At 44.8% G+C, this 20,059-nt stretch overlaps 1 protein-coding gene across 4 annotated transcripts in view; it reads left to right on the top strand.

The window, feature by feature from the left end:
- Nucleotides 1–20,059, top strand: part of LOC147272611 (interleukin-1 receptor accessory protein-like 1) — a 274,460-nt gene that overhangs the window by 231,338 nt on the left and 23,063 nt on the right. For all 4 annotated transcript variants that reach the window (XM_086197940.1, XM_086198022.1, XM_086198107.1 and 1 more), the window contains one exon: nucleotides 18,477–18,609. In XM_086197940.1, coding sequence (XP_086054066.1) covers nucleotides 18,477–18,609 — 133 coding nt within the window. The remainder of the gene's footprint in view (nucleotides 1–18,476; nucleotides 18,610–20,059) is intronic.

The raw sequence follows: 20,059 nt of genomic DNA, 5'->3' as shown, positions 1-20,059 counted from the left end.
AGCAAGTCATGCACAATGTAATTGCTCTTAAATGATTTATTCATCCTCCACAGTGTCATAAAGAGAGAGAATATTAGTAGAGACTTAAAAGGCAAACTCATCTCCACCAGCTTCAACAAACAAAGTGAGCGCAGGTTGGATGTAATGTGATTTTAAATATACATAAGCAACTGCGTATAAGGGTTTCAGTGGCATTTAAATCATAGGCAGTATAAATAAACGCTTACGGAAAGAAAGAAAAAAGGCCAGGGGGCATATTACAGAATCTTAAGTGAAGTTCCGCATGTGGTATCACTCAGTGCAATCCTATCTCAATTGGCCCTATCTTATTGCAGGTTAGGAAATCTCAAATAATCAATTATTGACTTTTATGTCTATAATTGATTATAAATGACTGCTTAGCAACCAGCAGATCTCTTCAAGCTACTTCTTAATGGATCCAAGAATGAGGAATGTACTTTCGCCTTCAAGTAATTGATTTAGTAAGTTTCCGTAGGAATATCTGCGACTGTTTGAAAAATATAAGCCTTTGGCCCTCAACGGATAGGCAGTAAAGTCAAAAAGAAAATAAGTACACTGACATGTGCTATAAAGAGGGAGGCAGCTATATGCTGAAAGAAAAATGGCGGCTGCTCCCACTCCTGCTCCTTCACTGACCCCAGCAAAAACCTGTATTGTTGGTCTCCTCTGGAAGGTGAATTATGTAGGTGATAAACACCGCGGCCCAACATTATCCTGTTTTTCATAGTTTTGTTGTCCTCGCTGATCTCCTGTCCCTCGCTGTTACATATAGCTTTTACATGAGGCTATAAAATCGCTCGCTAACTGCAGGGTCATGACCCCCATGTTGGGGTCTGCCGTAATCCCTCAATGAAAGGTCCACCTGTTGACTTGCAGCCAAATAGATAGAACGAGGTAGCAAGAGAAAAAGGGAACACTGGGAGATGATTGAAAGTTAGGAATCTTTCTCTTTTCTATCGGTAGTTAAGAATCTTGCACTTTTCCATAGGAAGTTACAAAGTAGCTTCTTTCCTGTTAGAGGTTAGGAAGCTTGTTCTTTTGTATGGGAAGTTAGGAAGCTTGCTCATTTCTAAAGTTGGTTAGGAAGCAGGACGTAAGGAAGCTTGCTCATTTCTAAAGTTGGTTAGGAAGCAGGAAGTAAGGAAGCTTGCTCATTTCCTGTCTGAGGCTACCAAATAGTTAAGATTACATCTGTTGTACTGTGTTGTTGACTTTCTTGCAAAAATAATCTCGAGAGGAAGAGTGTTTGGTGTTGGTTTCTGATGGATGTTTTGTGAGCGCGTTGCTTTCGCTTGTTGAAGTGATGATAAGCCCTTTACAATTTATGACATTTAATAAACTAAACTAGGACCCGACCAACTCGTCGGCCAGACAGTTTTAGCCAGTACTACCCTCTCAGTATTAGCTTGTACTAGCCGATGCGAACCCTTTTTTTTTCGTCATTTTGGTCAAACAAACCTATTTATTGTCACACTGTAAAATTGCGCGCCTCCAATAGATATATTTGTACTATTAATTAGTAAGAAAATATATTTTAAGGATTGTTACCAAAAAAAAAAGAGTTTTTCTGCGTATGGTTTCCGTCTTGCAATTAACTCTAAAAAAAACAGGGCCCTTGACTAAACAAAGTTACAAGTACAACTCAAGTTAAGATAGTTACTTAAGGTAAGGATGTCTGGGAGTTTAATCCCAGCCCAGAGGAGTAAGTTGATTGTTTTTCAGACTAACGACCACACTGTTTTACAAGCTAAGTTAATGTGTCTGTCACACCTAGAAGGCACAGAGGCGATTTGATTTTGGTTTTGCTTCACAGGCAGAATGGCATTTAGGCAGCAAATATGTCAAAAAGAATGAAACAAAGCACCCATCACACAGATTAATAACTTACACGCATCCCTTATCAATCGCTCCTATCCATCTTTTTTTGATGATGCATAGCAAAGCATCCTACTCACATGAATACTAAGCGAACGGTACAAAAAAAACCCACAGGAATATTTAGCTTGTTGAAGGCCGGAGAGTAGCATTAATCCTCCCAACCATTCTTCCCCTCCTGTACTCTTTTGACAAGTCAAGCGAAAGGTAAATTACGTAACCTAACGTCATTTTTAAATCCTTCAGTGAATTTATATCTAAATAATGCTGGGAAGAACCCCGACCTGACCCACTGGCTGCGCGTAGAGAAAGAATAGTTTCAGCAGAACAAATCATTTGGCAGTTGTGGTGAGTTGTGATATAATGGTTTAATATTCCAGATACAGCATCGCCTTGAACATTCCATTTAGTGGTTACAACTACGAAGTGTGTTTTTACAGATTTCATAACGTGTAGGTTTAGTCTTTCACGGCTTGCATTCAGCCTCCTGGCAGATTCTCTGAAACGCTTTTCTCGGAAGACTACTCAGTACTACAGATAACTTTTCAGTTTTATTCTGTCAACGATCCGTCTCAACAACACGCTGAAGAAAAAAAAAAGAAGAAGAAGAAGTTTCCAGCGCTGGTAGAAAGAGCATTTTAAACTTTGTAGACTCGCAGATGAAATACGTGCCGCACGTGCGAGGCTAAAATGCTTATTGATGATTTTGTTTCCATTGGTGTGGTCCAGAGCTGGTCATGCTTTCAGAAAGGAAACATGGCTGCTCTCGCTCAGAATGGCATGCATCTGTGGCCAATGTACCATTGAAAATCTTTAATACCCCACATTTAAATATTTATCCTCCCCAGCATCTGAGCGTGTGTGTGCGGTTGACTTCGGCTGTTTGATCATCTAATTGAGTGGATAATCAGTGGCGCTTCTATGAGCAGGAATATTTCATCAGATTGCCGAATCAATATTCAGCGCGGGCAGCAGCGGTTTTCCTGTAATGTTTCTATTTGGGGTAAAAATGTATGGATTAAATTAAAAACAAAACAAAACAAAAACAGACTTTTTCACCAGTACAGTAAAGCTGGGGATTGGCCTACACTGATGCACACACACACACACACACACACCTGAAGTGCAGAGCAAACATTAGCATCAGCAGTAATATGAAGATATATGATGTATAAGCCTGCGTGTTGGTCGCCTGCCGGCACCAGCGCGCCACTTTTACAGCCTCCTGACTGTTTTATCAGCTCACGTGTGTGTATGTGGACATAAAAGTATACGCAGTGCATGTGTACGGGTGTGTATGGACACGCCTGCGTGTAAAGGGAGCAAAGGTTTTTCAATTGCCTCATGGCCCACCAGGCCGCCCCGGCGCAGCTGGGGAGGAGGCCAGAGACATTACTCAGCTATTAAACTGTTATTTGCAGGTGTCACCCTCAGCAGGGGCTGTGTTGATAGAGGCGGAAACGCCCTCAAGGTCCACAGCCATGCACGCGCACACACACACACACACACACCCTTCAGACAGGAGTATTTGAGTCCAGGCTCTTGGCTGTGGTTCCCCAGCTTGATGGAGCATAACAGGGGCCAGTAGGGGGGCAGGCGAGTAGGCCAGACCGGGCCGTTAGGGGGTCAGCGAGACACCACAGGCCCGGACCAGTAGGGAGACCACCTGCCACTCTCTTTCACCCGTGATGAATCAGCCCAGTTGGTCGGGAGCTTCATTCTGACACCTGCAGGGAGACAATTGTCCCTCACACGGAAGTTTACTGGAGCTAAATTTGGGGTATTTTCTTAAACCACTTTTCCACCACAAGTTGCTGGGACTTCCCAAGATGATGAAGCTCCACACTCCCTCGTTGGGGATCTTTGTTGCAGTTTCCTGCCAGATGAGGACCTGGACCTCATCGTCAGTCCTCATGTTCGTTCTTGTTATTACGCTGAATGATTGACCCACAGTAAAGCAGCAATAAACAGCCGGTTGGCAGATTTGATGGCGTACTGAACCAGTCGGAAATGTTCAGCAAATTGGACTCATCCCGGCGGTCCTGGAATTTAGTAGGTACTACATCCTAAATTGGGACTTTTTGGAGGGTCATATGAAGTGCCTTAAAACTTAACTAGGACCCTTATTCCTGTGGTCACAACAAACGTAGTTCTTCGAGGTTCTTGGGGTAAGTTCTCATTGTCGAAACCGAGCTATAGACTCTCCTGGAAACTTAGCGGAACCACTATTTGACAAACTAACCATCAAATCAGTCTTACCAATTCGAGGCACAACTTCTGTCCCTGAAATGTCTCCAGCAATTCAAGTGGACCCCAACGTTTATTATCCACATCAAGGTCAGTTTATTCATGGTGGCGAGCACTACTCAGCCAGTGAAATTAGTTACGTAACTCAATCTTCTGTGGCTCACAGAGATTAATGACGCTAAACATGGCCTTTGTCTGGTCGGATTACGGACTAGAAGGTGACCAGTGACCCGTACGGGCGTATAAAATCAGGATATCCCAGTCTGTGACACCTTTTTTTAATCTGCTTGCACATGAATCCAGGAACTGTGATATGTTTCATGCAATATTCTTCACTGACTTCTTTTACATTTGCATCTGAAAAGGCCTGTGAAACTTTTTAATCATCGCTGTCCCGTGTTTGCTTCGCTGTACCAGTTATTTGTCATCTTTTGTTACGATCGTCTGGTATTTACGCCAACAACAGCAGCGGGCGCAACACAACTTCACTGATAAGTGACTCATTTGTTTTTGTAGTCCATTATTCTCCAGCTGTGCAAGCTGATGTTTTAGGAAACAGGTTCATTCATTACCTGCTTCATTAGTTCTGTCCCTCAAGGTATGGCACCTCTTTGTGTTTCTTTTTTCTTTCCAAAAGACCAAAAAATGCTCGACAAGCGGTTTTCTGTGCAATATCCCTCAGGGTCTTTATACCTCTGAACGGGGAAGTACCATCCATAGTTGTGGGGAGGGGGGGGCTGGATTTGCTTGACGGATAGTGAGGGGGGAAAAAAATCATCTTTATTCTGGCACATCTATGCATTAAAATATAAAAATTCTCTCTTTCTCGAAGCCGTCAGTCTTCCTCACAAGACTGTTTTCAGTTTATAACAATAAGAAACATTTTATATTTCAGTTATTCAAGAGTCACAAATATTGTCCAATTATGTCTCCAAAATGGGTTTGGATGGCTGGTGTGTTTGCTTTGATTGTGTGTACCGCCCATTGCTCTCTTAATTGGTTCCCTCTAGATAACCAGTGTGTTGAATGTTTTGCCAGAAGTTGTGAGGTTGCACCAAACAGCACCCTGCAGAGTCGCAGAGAGTCATTGCAGACCCACACTTGGCCTTGTATGCATAGAAATGTGAGTGTAGCCAGAAAAACACACACACACACACACATCATCTGAGATGTTGGAGGGGTTCTTATGAAGCGAGTCCAGAGCTGCTGGACTCAGGCCTGAATGTTGTTGCTGTGGGCCCAATTCTGGGGGGTAGTTATGCTTTTGGCACAACATTTTGACTATCACAAAGCCACACACAGCTCCAGCCTCCAAAAGTGGCGGTTTTTGTGGTTTCCGTATCCTCCGCCATCATGGCCAGAACTTTATTAAATCAATATTTATGGAGTCAAGTGAAAACAAATGAGTGGAACGCAGCAATGACACGCATCATTCCCCCAAAGTTTTTTTTTTTTTTTCAATTAGTCACAATGTGGGACAGATGGAAAGATCATTTTGTTTGGCTCTCAGTATGATTTGATGAGCAGACCACAAACGACGCGTGTCTCTCTTTGGTCTTGAGTGATTGTCTCAAATTAGAATTTTGACAAATTCCCTCAACATCATGCGAAAGAGTCTGTGGTTTTTCTGAAAGTGTCTTTTACAGCTCGGCGCGCTTACTCATACCGGCCCAGGATCACAACCCAAAGCCGCTGCTGATTGAACCACGCCGGCGCTATAAGCTGCGAAACCTCTTCCGCCCACCTTCACTCCCTGTTGTCTTGGCACAGCTCCGGCACATTATTCCTGCATTTCTTGACAAGTTCACTTCAGCTTCCACCGCTTCGCAAGCCGTTCCTCACCACGCGAAATAAGAGAGGCAAAATGCAGGCGGATTTAGTGTTTCGTCGGAAGATAGAAGGTGTTGTTGATCTCTTTGTCTAATGAAACACAAGAGAAGGAGTGTGTGTGTGTGTGTGTGTGTGTGTGTGTGTGTGTGTGTGTGTGTGTGTGTGTGTGTGTGTGTGTGTGTGTGTGTGTGTTGTTTTTGTTGGGGGGGTTGCTGCTCGTCTTTTGCGTCTGGATCAGCAATCAGGATGAAGATGCATCTCTGCACATCCACTCACTGCTCTGAGTGTTTGATTTGGTTTGGTTTGAGTGATGCAAACTTCATTTCAAGGGCACAGCGAGACACAATACTTAGCAATTAAGCTCCAGCCTGCTTCTCAATCTGAAATTATTGACTTACTTAACAAGTAACATTTGGTAAGTCAGCAGGTCGTCAATATGATCTCAGAAATATTTACACCTGCTAAAAACGATGATATTGTTCTCTCCTCACATGCAATTTACTTCATTTACGAAACAGCAGGGAGCCTGGACAGTGTGTGTGTGTGTGTGTGTGTGTGTGTGTGTGTGTGTGTGTGTGTGTGTGTGTGTGTGCGCACGGTGACAAACCGTATCAGTGCAAACACATATCCCCCTTGGGATGCATGCACACATCAAAGCTTCCTCCCTCTGGCCACCTGCATACATGCACCTCCGCACGCACGCACACACACACACACTCTCATACACAGGCTGTGTTGTGTGGCAGCAGGGTGGCCTAGAAATAAAACGGGGACACCGCACGACATAAGTTCACTGTGCTCAAGTGCCCTTGAGCAAGACACTTAATCCCAGTATGTGACCTTTGAGCAAGCAAATGAGGAGCTGGTCCATGTGGGGGAGGGGTTGGGGGTTGGGGGGGGGTGGGGGGGGTGGCGCATTACACAACAAATATACAGTTTTTTTCCAGTGTATCACTGAAACCTAGCACACGTGGTGGGCTGACTTAAAAACACACACACTAGTGAGGCCGTCATATTAAAGCAGCCAGCAGCAAATTGCGCATGTAGGCTAATAAAAGGGACAGGGAAATTGCTGCCAGCAGATTTCCCTCCAAATCTCCCCAGTAATTCCCCATGAGCCCTGGTATTACTGCCTCACTAGCCAGCCTCAGATTAACCCCCCACACCCCCACAGACTCACAGCAACACAGCTCGGGGCGTCACCGCGCTACTTTAGCTCCTGGAATTCAATGGAGTTCATATCTACAAAGGTGCTGCTCCTGTAGTGTCATTGTTGTGTTTGCTTTTATTCAAAATGCACCAGGAGTTTGTGTTTTGCTTTAAATTAGTTTCCTAAAGAGCTGATAGCGGACTAATTCCAGAATGAATCATGTAGTAATCAGAACAGGGTCAAAAATAGCTGCAGGATTTGTTGTGTTGGTGTGTCTTGATAAATTAACTGTTGGTCAGAATTATCAGGTTTTTTTTTCAGATTTTTTTTATAGACTTTTCAGATGTTTTTTTTTATATCACGATAATAAAAATGGATGGTGGTTGTTCGCCATGCTTTCAATCTCCCAAAAAAAACCAACCACCTCACAGTCCTAGAAAAGCTGCACCCACTTACTTCTCCCCCCTCCTGTACTCCGACTCATCTCCACTCCTCCCGACCTCGAGGTCAATCGGTCCTGACACTGTTCCCCTCTTAACCTGCTGTCCAGTGCCGGGAGAGCCAATCAGCATTCAGAGCAACACCCCTCCACCTTTATTTTAGAGAGACAGTGTTCCTTTTCTGTTATTTTTCTTTTGACCAGACAATCTCAAACCAGAATATACCACCACCTTCAGTTTTACATTGTGTTCAGTGCTAATTAGCAGCAAATTAACACATTAAAAGAGGGCGAACATAGAAATACGTCTGCTAATAAAAACTGTCTTTCCGAGTATTTATTTGCACATTTCAGAGGTGCGATGAAGTGATTATTTTAGATTAGGGATGTTCTTTTTTGACGTTATCCAGAAGCACACAGCACCTGGTGGTAAATAACGTGATCTATAGTAAACGGAGTGTGTGGAGCCGGCCGAGAACCGTACATAAAGTGCATCTGATAGCGAGGAATTACAATAGCGAGGCAGCGGCGAGTCAGAGGCTTGTTTACCCACCGAGAACCCAAACACAGGAAAGACAAGATAAAGCAAGAGGGAGGAAAGATAGAGCGGATATTTGATTGACACATGCTGGCATCACTTTGCTGATCCCCTGTTGCTATACACACACACACACACACACACACACACACACACACGTGATTATAGCCTCCCCTTCACTACGCACACTTACGTCTGTTGCATCAGCTAACAAAAGTGGCGTGTTTACATTCCTCAACTCTTATTGATATAGAACAATAGCTCAAGAGCTGTTTATTTTCCAGGCACTTTAGGACACACATGAGCTCAAGCATCGTGTGGCGTATCAGAGCTATTTTCTCAGCTCCTCCGGGGCCAGAGAAGACATTATGCAACTGTTTCCACATACTAATACTACTACTTATGTACTGTAAGCAGCGCGCTAGAAAATAGCCCTCGCTCATTCTGAACTGATTATGTAGGCTCCAACAGAGCATCTGATATGATTCGGGATTACAGAGGAAATCATGCCGATACAGTATTTGAGATATTTTGTGGATTATCACTGAGCGCCGATCACACGGTGGATTTGGGAGCGCTGCTTAATTCTCCGCAGTGGAGAAAGCCACTAGTCGAAACAGTGGATGAAGCGAATAAGCCCAAAAGCTCCTCATGTGCCTGCTAGTTCACAGATTATAACCTATGTTTGTGGTTCTGTTTGGCTCGGGTTTTTATGAGCATATCAGTGACCACGTAATTGTTTCTGCATTTAATCTCTGATAAGGTTGCAATCCCACTTAGCTGGTAGAATTCTACGTGAAAGTCTTCCCGGTGAGTGACAGATCCTGAATAAAACCTCTCCCAACGTAAGGTCATAATTTACCCTCCCTCCAGCTATTTCCTCTTCCCCAGCCCTCCCACCGCTTGGTAGCATTGCGTGTAATTTATTGTATTGTTTTTAATTAAATAGATTGCAACGAGGTTTAAGTGCTCAGCAGTTCCACGACGTGCCGTTTCTTATCTGGAATTCAGCGCACACCTACTGTACTGTAAAGCAGAACAGGTCCCAAACTAGCGGCCCTGTCTGCATGTTAGGGGGATTGAACAGCTAGACAAATGTCACCTTTAGAAGACAAGAGTGGGGGGATAATAAAGTGACGGCTGGGTTGACAGCGGCGGCTCGAAACTTCACAGACGTCGGGACGCCGAAGATTTGCAGCTCCTGCAGTCTGGCTTGGCGTACTCACAGCAGATCACAGAGGAAACCAGCCTTGGATTACAGAGATACTTGCCCCTGATAGAGGGGGAACTTTAAATTAAATGAAGGCACAGCAGGCTCAGGACTTCCTTCCAGAGCCAAACCGCATTGAAGCGCACAATGAAGCCAGATTATAAGACATTAGAGTCATTTTATGCCCTAAGAGTTGCAGTTCACACACTCTCACCTCACTATCCTCTCAGACCACCTCAGAGGGAGACCGCAGCAGGGACTCGTGCGTGGGTGTGATCGAGCAAAGCCATTCGATTATCCGCTGCGCTGGCTGAGATGTATGTTTGAATAATACGCTATGGATTCCGAAGGGTTTGTTCTATGTGAACGAATCTGATTTCCCTACATATCAGGTCAGCGGAGAGCGTGCCTCAAATGTTATTTGCTCGAGGGAGCCGTTCACAGGACTCCGCTTTCATTCTGATGGCAATCTGACATTCAACAATCACGGCCTGATGACCCGCGTGACCTTACAACATTAAAATCCTTTATTTTGCAAATGCGACCATTCAGCCAGTCATGTCAGCGCCCCCCCAAGGAGAATTCATGTCACCTTTTCTCTGCAGATATTTCCTATCATGCTGACATTTTGTCATCCCCAGACACTTGTGTCAATCTTATGGTAATTTATCCAGATGGGTACGCAGAAGAATTTTAAACGTGTTTATCCGATGCAAGTTATCAATTGTGCCCTTTTTGAGTTGCGTTCATGCAAGTCGCAAGAACGGGAGCGCAGGTGAGACAAATCTCACTCCAAATAAGGCACATGACGGACAGGGAGGACGCAGCAGGACGCAATGTAGATGATGTCTACGCTCACCAGAGCTTTAACCTTTTCCTCAGCGTCCTTCCTGCAGAGTCTCTCTCATGCCCCCCCCCCCCCCAGGCCCCCTCTGTCACACAAACCTATTGTTTTTCTTCCGTCCTCAATCGCAGCTCATTATAGAAACCTGTTTATGCACAAAGCCTCTCCCAAGACGTACTGCGAGGCATGAGAGAGAAGAAAGAGAGGTGGCGCGGATGGCAAAGGAGGAGAGATAAAGTGAATGAGAGCCGGTGGGAGAATGCGGATGCTCATAATAGCATGTTACAGCTTGTAAATGTCATTCTAGCTCTCAAACTGAGCTGAAAAAGATGTCTTGATTCGTCCTCACGATCCTAACTTGAGGGTTTTAAGGTAAAACTGATTCTCTACCTTTCCCTGCAAGGGAATACAAAATAAAAACAAAAAAAAACCCCACAATGATGCAATGACATCTCATTTTATCTTTGTACGTGAATTCCTACCAGTGGAGCAAGCATAGTCACACCATGTAACACCCCCCCCCCCACACACACACACACACACACTCACACTCCCCCACCCCAGAGGAATGTGATGCAACGATTTCCCAAAAACTCCCTACAGTGTTCCCTCTGCGGCAAGATTGGAGGTGATGAGTTACAGCAGCTTTTCCTCCTGCCTTTTCAAACTTGTTCCACTCATTCCCTTCACGTCGCCACCTCAGTTAAGTCGCTGCCCGGACTTCTTCTTTCATTCAGCTCACGTGCGCTGCAGATATCCAACCTCCTGAAACACTGGGAAAAGCACCTACAGTTCCAACCACTCTGCTGTGTCCTGTTTTCATTACATGGACTCCCTGTGGAGAGTGTATGGATATAGCGGCGCCGCACTCACGACTCTTTCTTTCCTTTCTTTCTTTCTCTCTCAGTGAGCACAGTAAGCTGTCCTGATCTTGGTTGGTGAGCTTGCTCCACTGGACCGTTTAGGGACTAGATTCCTTTCCACTGATGGCTTAGGAGACAAGGCCCTTTCTGCTGCGATAAGGTGGATCCAATCAATACTTTGGTGAACCTCTGAAGATGTCAAAATACAGAGTTGGGAGTCGGGGTGGGAACGGCAGAAGATTCTTTGAGGATCAGTTGCAAGACCGCAGAAAATTGCGTACTTTTGCTGTTGCGGGTTTTAACGGTGCTACGACCTAAAGGAAATCTTGACACTGTGTCGCACATTCCAGATAGAAGCTGCCGTTCAACTTAGTTTCAACAGTTTGGGGAAAGCCCTTCCCTGTTTCAATACGACAGCGCCTCCGTGCACCAGCCAAGTTTGTGTTCAACGCCTTCCAACACCATCGTCTGAGCTCGCCGAGGCTGTCGAGGCTCAATGGGAGAAAATCCCTTCAGTCGAGTTCCAAGATCTTGTAGAAAGCCAGAAATATGGAGGCTGTTACGGCAGCAGATTGAAGTTCCCAGTGCAAGATGCTCAACAATCAGAAATGTGTGTCATCTGGAGCAGATCGCGCTTCCGCCTTTTGAGCCTCCCGTTGTAGCTTTGTGCAACCTGCACGACATGCGAACGTCATCAGGCTTCCAAATGACCAAAACATTGATGACGCTGAGCGACAGAAAGACACTGACTCATTTCTGCCCAAGGCTTCCCTCGATGCACCTTAGAATGTTCCACACTTATTTGCCAGCACTGACAACTTGGACGCTGTCGCCGAGCGTGTCAAAGAAGTTGTCAAATTAAGTGAGAGACGTCGATGCGAACATGCCCTTAAAGCAGAATTGTTCTTTTGTGACACATTGCAAGGGATAACTCAATAATTTGTTGTGCCTGACACTCAGTTTTTGTCTCTGACACGTCATGTTTGTCACATTGAACCACTTCCAGGATATTTCTCTTGTGAATTTGAGCAATTTGATCTTCAGACGGCCTCAACAGAAGCTTGTATTAAGAGGTTTTCAGGTTTATGTATATGAGGTGAGTCATTTCTCTGGGAGTGCCATTGACCTGTTAAAGCAACTCTACACTGCTGTAATTTGTCACGGATGAGCCGGACCAGGGCTGGAAATAGCATTTGATAGATTCTGCAGCTCCTGAAAGTCAGCCATGCAAATGCCACGAGTCATAACATATCATCATTAACAAGCAGTTTCGAGAGAAGGCTGGATGTACTCTTTAGGCATTGTACAGGAAGTAAGTGAAAGCCTGGGATGTGTATAGATCCTGGAAGTTAAGAAAGTAATTCGCTATAAGTATTGCTAAAGTGGGCCTAAGCTGAGAAGCGACCACGGGCGGTGTGGGCGCGCTTCGAAGGTGAGCCAGCAAGGTTATGAGGAAACAGCTTTTTAGTGCCGTCGGTCTTTCCGTCGCTTGCGTGTTTTCCCCATCCTTCTTGCCATCCATCAGTAGCCAAACTACACGGTGCCACTTATGGATTCTCTAGACGGCTTCCGCACTAAGCCAGAAACAAGTCCCTCCTCTGCTCGCACCAAAGCCCTGTGAGCATTCACTTCCTGTTGGTTCCGTCTCTCTGTGAGGGAAGCTTTCCTTTTTCTAATTCCTGTAGCTAACAGTAACATTTCAGACTGGGATTTCAGCACCGCTTAACTCTTTCCGCTGTCTTATTGTAAGTGACGTGCCCCTTTGATAAGGCAGAGATTTTTTTTTTTTTCCCAAATTGTCCGGGGATTTGTACTTTGATCAGCAACAAAGAGAGAGGAGAGGTGTGACTGAAAGATGAGGCTGTTGAAGAAAATAGTAAAAGAAATTAAGTAAAAAAAAAAAAAAAAGGAGAACTAGTAAGTCCTCAACACAACCCCTCGCTAAAAATAACTCCCTCTTCAAATCTGATCATCTGATGCTTGTCTAATTGCGGTATGCAAGTGTGTTTTCTCCATTCGATGTGGCATTTGTCTCATGTTTTGTCAAGTGTTTCATTAATGACATTTTCATTAAGGGAATTCATCTGTGACCTCACGATTATGAGCAACGTATCGGTAATGATTCGGCAGCGAGTTGGACAGCAATAATAGGTACGCAAAGAGGTGGGCGTGGATGTTTGTAAATGTCACGCTGCGTTCCACGGGCCGCGTGTTGGACTTGCTATTCACCTCGGCTTTGTTTGTTTCCCACCGCCCTCTAACGCTCCACGGTCAGGCCTTATTTAATTTCCAGACACGTCTCGCCCTCGGTTAAAAAAGTAACACGGCAGCAGAGAAAATTGTAATTTCACGACACATCATTGAGCCTTTCCTATTATGATTGCCACATGTTAACATGCTTATAAAATTCAGAGAAACAGCTTCAACATTGTGTTGTGGTCTCTTGATATCTGCTTCACCTGCATTAATTAAGGGGAGCAGCAGCAGCAGTTTGCCCGCTTAGCGATAATGAGGTGCAATGCCAAATATGAATAACAGAAGATTGACCATACACGAGGGGACGTGGCTAAATGAATATTGTGTGTGCGGTGCAGTCAATGGCCGCCTTAAAATGTGTGATTGGAGAGACGCGGGGGTCGTAATAAACAGCACAAAGTGAATGCTAAACAGAGAGACAATTAAAGTGCCACATCTGGCGACGCTGATGTGAGCGGGTACCCAGTCACTGCAATTACAGGACTCAGTCACTGGTGTAACCCTTCCATGTCTGGATGCTGGAGCAGATGATAAAGATAATGCTCCATGCAGATCCTGGAGAATCTGGGAATCTGGGAATCTGGGAACACCCCACCACCACCACCACCACACCCCCCCTCCTGCTTTACCGTCAATAATTCTATTATGTGCTGATTCGATTTCTGGGCTTGTTCTGGGTCTAGATCAGCGCTCGCTATCCTGCTGATCAAAAGCTACAAGGCAGTCTTCAAATCTTTTAAAGCACAAGCCAGGCTGTTTCATTAGAAGAAGGACTAATTAGAGAGTAGATGGGATAACATTTCAGCTGACATTTCACCAAAAAAAAAAAAAAAAAAAGTTTTAAAGGCACTCTAATGGTGTTTACCAGAGGACTGAGGCCTTTTATGAGTGAAATAATACCTCTGACATTCTACCTTGATAAATAAGAGCCACACAGATGACGAATGAGGGGAAATAAATAATCAATGTCTGACCGGCCTCCCTCAGGTGTCCGTAGCCTACAGTCACAAACCACGCAGATGCATTCATGCCCTTTGTTGCTCCACTCATGCATACATGTACATATTTATAGACATTTATTCATTCAAGGAGGCAAATTTGGAATGTGACGGAGAGCCATTAACTGTCGCGTCAATGTGCCCTAAAAACGTTTGACCCCAAACTTTTGTCGTATTTTATCGTTTTTTTTTTTTTCCAAATATTGATGCAGTTTCTGTAAAAGCTTCAAACAACAATTGATCAATTCACACCCCCCCCCAAAAAAAATATTTTTCTTCTCCTTTTTTTTTTTTTTTTTGCAACTCCAGAACATGGACAGAGCCGGCCACATATCAGTTGCTTGACGCTCTCGGCGCATTTGAGCCACCGACTACAAGAAACAGCCCAAACGTTTGTTTCAACCTCATCTTTTTCACTACGATCCACGTCTTCTTCCTCCAGCCTTGTGCTCACTCATCCTCTCACAGTCTGATTGGAGCTTAAGGAGTTAATGTGACACCTCTGGTGCGTGGTGCCGCCAACGGTGACCAGCTGGAGCATTCAGTTGAACCAACACACTCAAGTTTGTTTGCAGTTTTGCTGTGGCTTGCACCGTTAGCACCAGGCTAAACATAGGTGGCTGGCTCTTTCTGCGTCCTGGAATCACGAAGGTGAAATACAGCAGTGGGAAGAAAAAAAATTCTGTGAGTAAAAGGCAGCTGTGAGTACTTGAGAGGCACTAGTTGAAGTACTGCTTTAATAGCTGACTATGTTTTGGTTGTTTTAGTTAATCTCCTCACAAAGAACTTAAATGCGCTGCTCTCATCTCTCTTGAGCTCAACCTCTCACAGAATCTCAATTATTTCTTTCAGATTTTTACAGTTCATGTCGTCCGGGCGGCCGCTACGAATTCCACACGTTAAAAACTCACCTATGAGAACTCAGACTTGCTTGTATATTAGCGCTCGTTTAAAAGAACTGTGCTGTTTTTGTGCAGCATTATTTGTATGTAATTGCCAACTCCTGAATCACTTCCCGCCTGACCAAAAAAGAAACATAAAAGGAAGCTGTATGCGCCCTCATTGCTGTTCAGACTGCAAATTCCTCCCAAAAACGAGTCTCTCCCTTCCGTCTCTGAAGTATAATTCCCGCTCGCTGCAGGGTTTAATTTATTCAAGGCTGTTAAAAAAAAGGGGGGGGGGGGGCTTTCTTACTCAAGAGTATGATTGTTTGGATGTGAATGGGAAATGCTGATAGATTAGCTCGACGTGGATGGTGCTCATAGCGCATGCAGATGTACTCGTGTTCCCTCTGTGTGGGAAGTCGTTCGCTTCTCCGTGACGAATGCGCCGTTCCTCCCCGTGATTCCTCTCGCTCACATCCGCGCTGATAATGTGCATATGCCCCGTTTCTCTCGCTCTACCTCCGTCACGTGATGCGCCAAATGAACGGGCGGGCTGTCTGCCTCCTCCCAGATGTTTCATGGTTTCACTCTGTCTGCTCGCTTAGCCGCGAGAATTTTGGCGGCGATTGAGAGATGCTCTATAGAGGCTGGGAGATAAGAGAGAGGAGACAATCGCATTAGGACTCACTTTACCTCCTCCTCCTCCTCCTGACACCACCAGAGGTTAGGATTTTGCATCTGTGTGTTTAAATCCCTGCATTTCCCAGAGCTCGGCACCTCTCTTCCTGGCTCTCTTCACATATAAACATGCAATCATTAAGGGTGTTTGTGTGTGTGTGTGTGTGTGGGGGGGGGGGGGGGGTGGGATGCAACCGTTTGCACGAGGCTCCCACCTTCAACTTAGTCTTCTGGAGTGACACTGTTGATAGCGCAGCAGTGGAGCTGTCAATGCAACAGCACAACATGCTGTTAGGATCCATGCTGGCACACGAAAGGATCTGTGTTTGCTTTTACTATCATCTGCACCTGTCAAAAAAAAAGGTGTGTTTTGGGCTTTTTTTTCTGGTTTTGTTTGATGTTGTTTTATATGCTCATCTCCTCCTGCACTCTCTTCCTGCTTTGTAGCACCATAGAGACCCCTGGTGGAGATGGAGTGGCATGGCAATGTGTGGGGATTTTAGTGTGTGTGTGTGGTCCAGGATAGTACCAGGCCTCCATAAAAACACACGCGCGCGCTCTCTCTCCTCACACAACCCTTATCTCTCTAGCCGTGGACAACATTTTTGTTGAGCCGCGAGACAAAAATGCAAAACTGTTCTCCAACTCTGGGCCCTCTTTTTTTTTTTTTTTAATCTCCAAACCAGATTCTCCCCGTTAATACTTTAGCTATCATCTCACTGCGCAAGACTGCACTAGAGGGCCAAATTAGAGCAGGCCTTGGTAAAGTAAAATCCCCATTATCTTTGAACTAGCAAGTACCCAATTATACGCCATGGTTATCTCCCATCTCGCAGCCTTCTGAGTCCTCGCCACAGGGCCAATGAGCAAGGATTGCTAATGAAGAGATGCTGAATCACCTTTTTGCTCTCCTGGATGCACAACTACTGGAGCCTCCTTGATCATCCGCAGTTTCTTCTTCTTTTTATGGATCAGAGTCATTCCCAAGCTTTGATGATGATGTGCTTTTTTTTTATCCCCCCCCTCCCGTACATACACACATCATCCTCCTTTTTCTCCTCCCGGTGAGCCTGTCACAGCAGCAGCACGGGCCACACACTCGTGGATGCGCCGTCGGCTGCAGCATGTGTGTGATAAGTGTGAAAGAAGAATGAGAGGTCTCTAATCCCAGGCAGGGAGAGAGAGAGGGAGAGAGGCGGGGGGAGGTTTATCTTTCTCCAGTCACATAGGGTACGTGTTCAAAATGGGCTGAGCCCAGAGAAGAGCTCCCGCTGATGTGAAAGACGAGGGCCTCCGTCTTGTTTGCTTTTGGGTTGTTTTTTTTTAACTGTTCTCATGGTCCTCATCATCTTCATCATCATCGCTGCCAAATATGACCGCAAAGGGTTTATTTAGCTCTTGTGTTTCAACTTTCAAGATCATGATTAAAAATCCGTTCAAATCATGTATTCGTGGCTTTGTTCCACCCCGAGGAGCAAATGACAACAAAGTTTGTTTGTTTTTGTTGAAAAATGTCAACAAAATTTGAAATAATGATCATTTTATTTATTTGCTCGATTCCACAGCAGCGTGTTGAAGTAGCTTTTTCAGTCCAAAACTGCAAACTCCTCAGTTTTTGGTTTGTTTGTTTGTTTTTTTGGTCATAGTTGACACCCAAAAAAATCAGCAGGGATCGTTTGATTTACAAGTCAGAAACCGACAACTCTTTACCAGTTTTTGCTTGGAAAAGAAAAAAAAAAAAAGACCAAAATGATGAATTGATTCTTTTTCTTGTCCCAAAATGGGCGGCTAGCTTTGCACGCTAGCATTCCTGGTTAACAAGCTTAACTGCGTCATAGTTTGCCGTCTTCTGCGGAACCCTCTTCCTCTTTTCGACGTGAAAGTGATCCGACCTCTTGGCTATGATAGCGTGAGCATCTCCTCAGCCACCTGTTGAACTTGAACCTGTTCCCCTGATAGCCGTCACGGCGGCTAAGCAACCACTTTCTTAGGGCTCTTAAAGCACATTTGAAGCAAATTGAAGCCTTGTGATTGAATCAGATCTCAATCCTCTGCTGCAAATACATAAACAGCCTTTTCTCAGCTAGCAGTCGCGTGTGTGGCGCAGAGGCTGATCGTCGTCGCAGTCGATCATCCGAATGGCAGGCGTTGCCGTATAAATTCATTAACAGCACAAATCTCTGTCCTGAAAAAGCAGTGTCGTACTTTTGTGTTTTAATATTTCCAAAAGTACCTCCAGTGATGGATTGAGATTTAAGAGCAGCGAGCTGACAGAGATGGAGGCTGCTGAAGAGCCTTTATGAAGGTACGGCCGTGTTGGCAAGTCGCAGTGAAAAGAGTGTTTTAAAGTTTAAGAGGCGGCGTGGGAATTCTAAAAGGGTCTGAAATGGTTTAAGATGGCGCCTCTGGGGAGCCAGAGACAGTTGAGGGATTGATGGAGCCAAAGGTGGTTGAAGGGTAAAAACAGGGAGGATTAATAACAGGAAGTGTTTCAGATATCAAAGAGAAAAGAAGGCGCGTGGGCAAACAGTGGCGTTACATCATGGTGTGTGTCTGAGCTCAAGGGACAGAAACTGAGGCACGAACGCATTAATTCATGGGAAAATGCATCTGACGTCACTTTCTTTTTCTCGTCCCTTACAGGAAGTCCAGTCAACCTGACGTGCCGAGCGTTCTTTGGATATAGCGGAGACGTGAGCCCGCTGATCTACTGGATGAAAGGCGAGAAGTTCATCGAGGACCTGGACGAGGAGCGGGTCCAGGAGAGTGACATCAAGTAAGACCTCCTCAGTCGCGGTTCAGGAACGTGAACATTTCCTGGGCTTGTTAATATTACAACAAAGCTTGAACAGCGCATTACACATTCATGAGGTCATTTTAATGCCGGCGAGGACAGAAAAGGGGTTTTACTGGTTAACACCTTTGAACGCTGCAAGTCACCACACATCAACAGGAAATGTGTTAATCATGCATCACGAGCTGCACAGATGCAAAACTCGCATTCTTGCATGTTTTCCCTGGACATCACACACACACACACACACACACACATACACACACACTCTCTCTGCAGCTGTTTGGCCCTGTCTTTGCTTTATCATGCAAACTGGAAAAAAAAAAATGATCTCCTTTAAAAATGCAGTTTATCTCTCAGCTGAGGGGGAAATTAAATGTAATAATGGCAGTTACGACCTCAAATGTCAGGAAACAGCTTCTTGAATTTGTGCTCCAAACCGGTAAAAGTCGCTCCTCCAAAACTGCATCGCTAACTTTGCGTGTCGCTTTTGGCCGAGTGACAAGTGGACGTGTTTTGACTGGGTGACATGTCTTTGTTTTGGCCGGCGATATGTTCAGGTTGTATTGGAAAACGTGGCAGAAGAGAAGGACAGCATGTTGTTTCAGCTTTGACAGGTGGAGCTCATCCAGGATATTTGTATTGATTAATTTAAAATCAAGGGTAAACAGCAGACAGCGCTTACTTTACTTTATGAGCCGCCTGCGTGAATGATGCCGGCCAATCAGCCACGTTTGGAGTGAAATTTCTCAACTACTTTCTGACAGACTGCTGTGATAAAAGTAAAATACAAGCAATTAAAATTTGATCAATACAAGACAGGTTTGATTTTGCAGTGGAAGCAGAGTTTTAGAAAACATCACGCAGAAAGGAACACAGTAAATGAACGCCCGCCTATTTGTGCAGCGATGCCTGTCCGACTCCCACATGTTACCAAATAGGAGCAAAACAATAACCCGTCGCCGGGTTTTAGCGGTGATGTGGAAACTCTTGATCCTGTTGACGTCTCCGGGGCAATCAAAGAGTCGGCTGAAGGAAGGGAGGTGTAACTAGAGGCAACAAAGCAATCATTTAGTTCTAGAGGGAGTTTTCTTTGCACAGGATTTGAAATATATTCACTTTCCTGCAATGAAGACGAAGGAACTTTGTTTGGTATGCAATATTTGTAGGGTTTACATGCATTACTCATTTCTATCCGTTTTTTTTTTGTTTGTTTGTTTTTTCTTTTGAGTTTAAAAACCTCATTTATTTCCAGGAATGATGTCCGCACAGCTGCAGGCCTCCCTCGCAAAGTCATTTTCATCACTTTATTCTGCAGAAATCAAGCCAGCTTATGTCATGCGGTCATTCTTGACAGCGTGGACGCAGCACTAATGACGATGATGTAAAAAACACACCCCCCCCTCCCACCCACCATTTGATGTCCTGCCCC

Source organism: Aulostomus chinensis, chromosome 1 (genome assembly GCF_037954235.1).
Source record: "Aulostomus chinensis isolate RoL2024-O1b breed Wild chromosome 1, RoL_Achi_v1.0, whole genome shotgun sequence".
NCBI lineage: Eukaryota > Metazoa > Chordata > Actinopteri > Syngnathiformes > Aulostomidae > Aulostomus > Aulostomus chinensis.
This window is presented reverse-complemented; position numbering and strand designations above follow the sequence as displayed.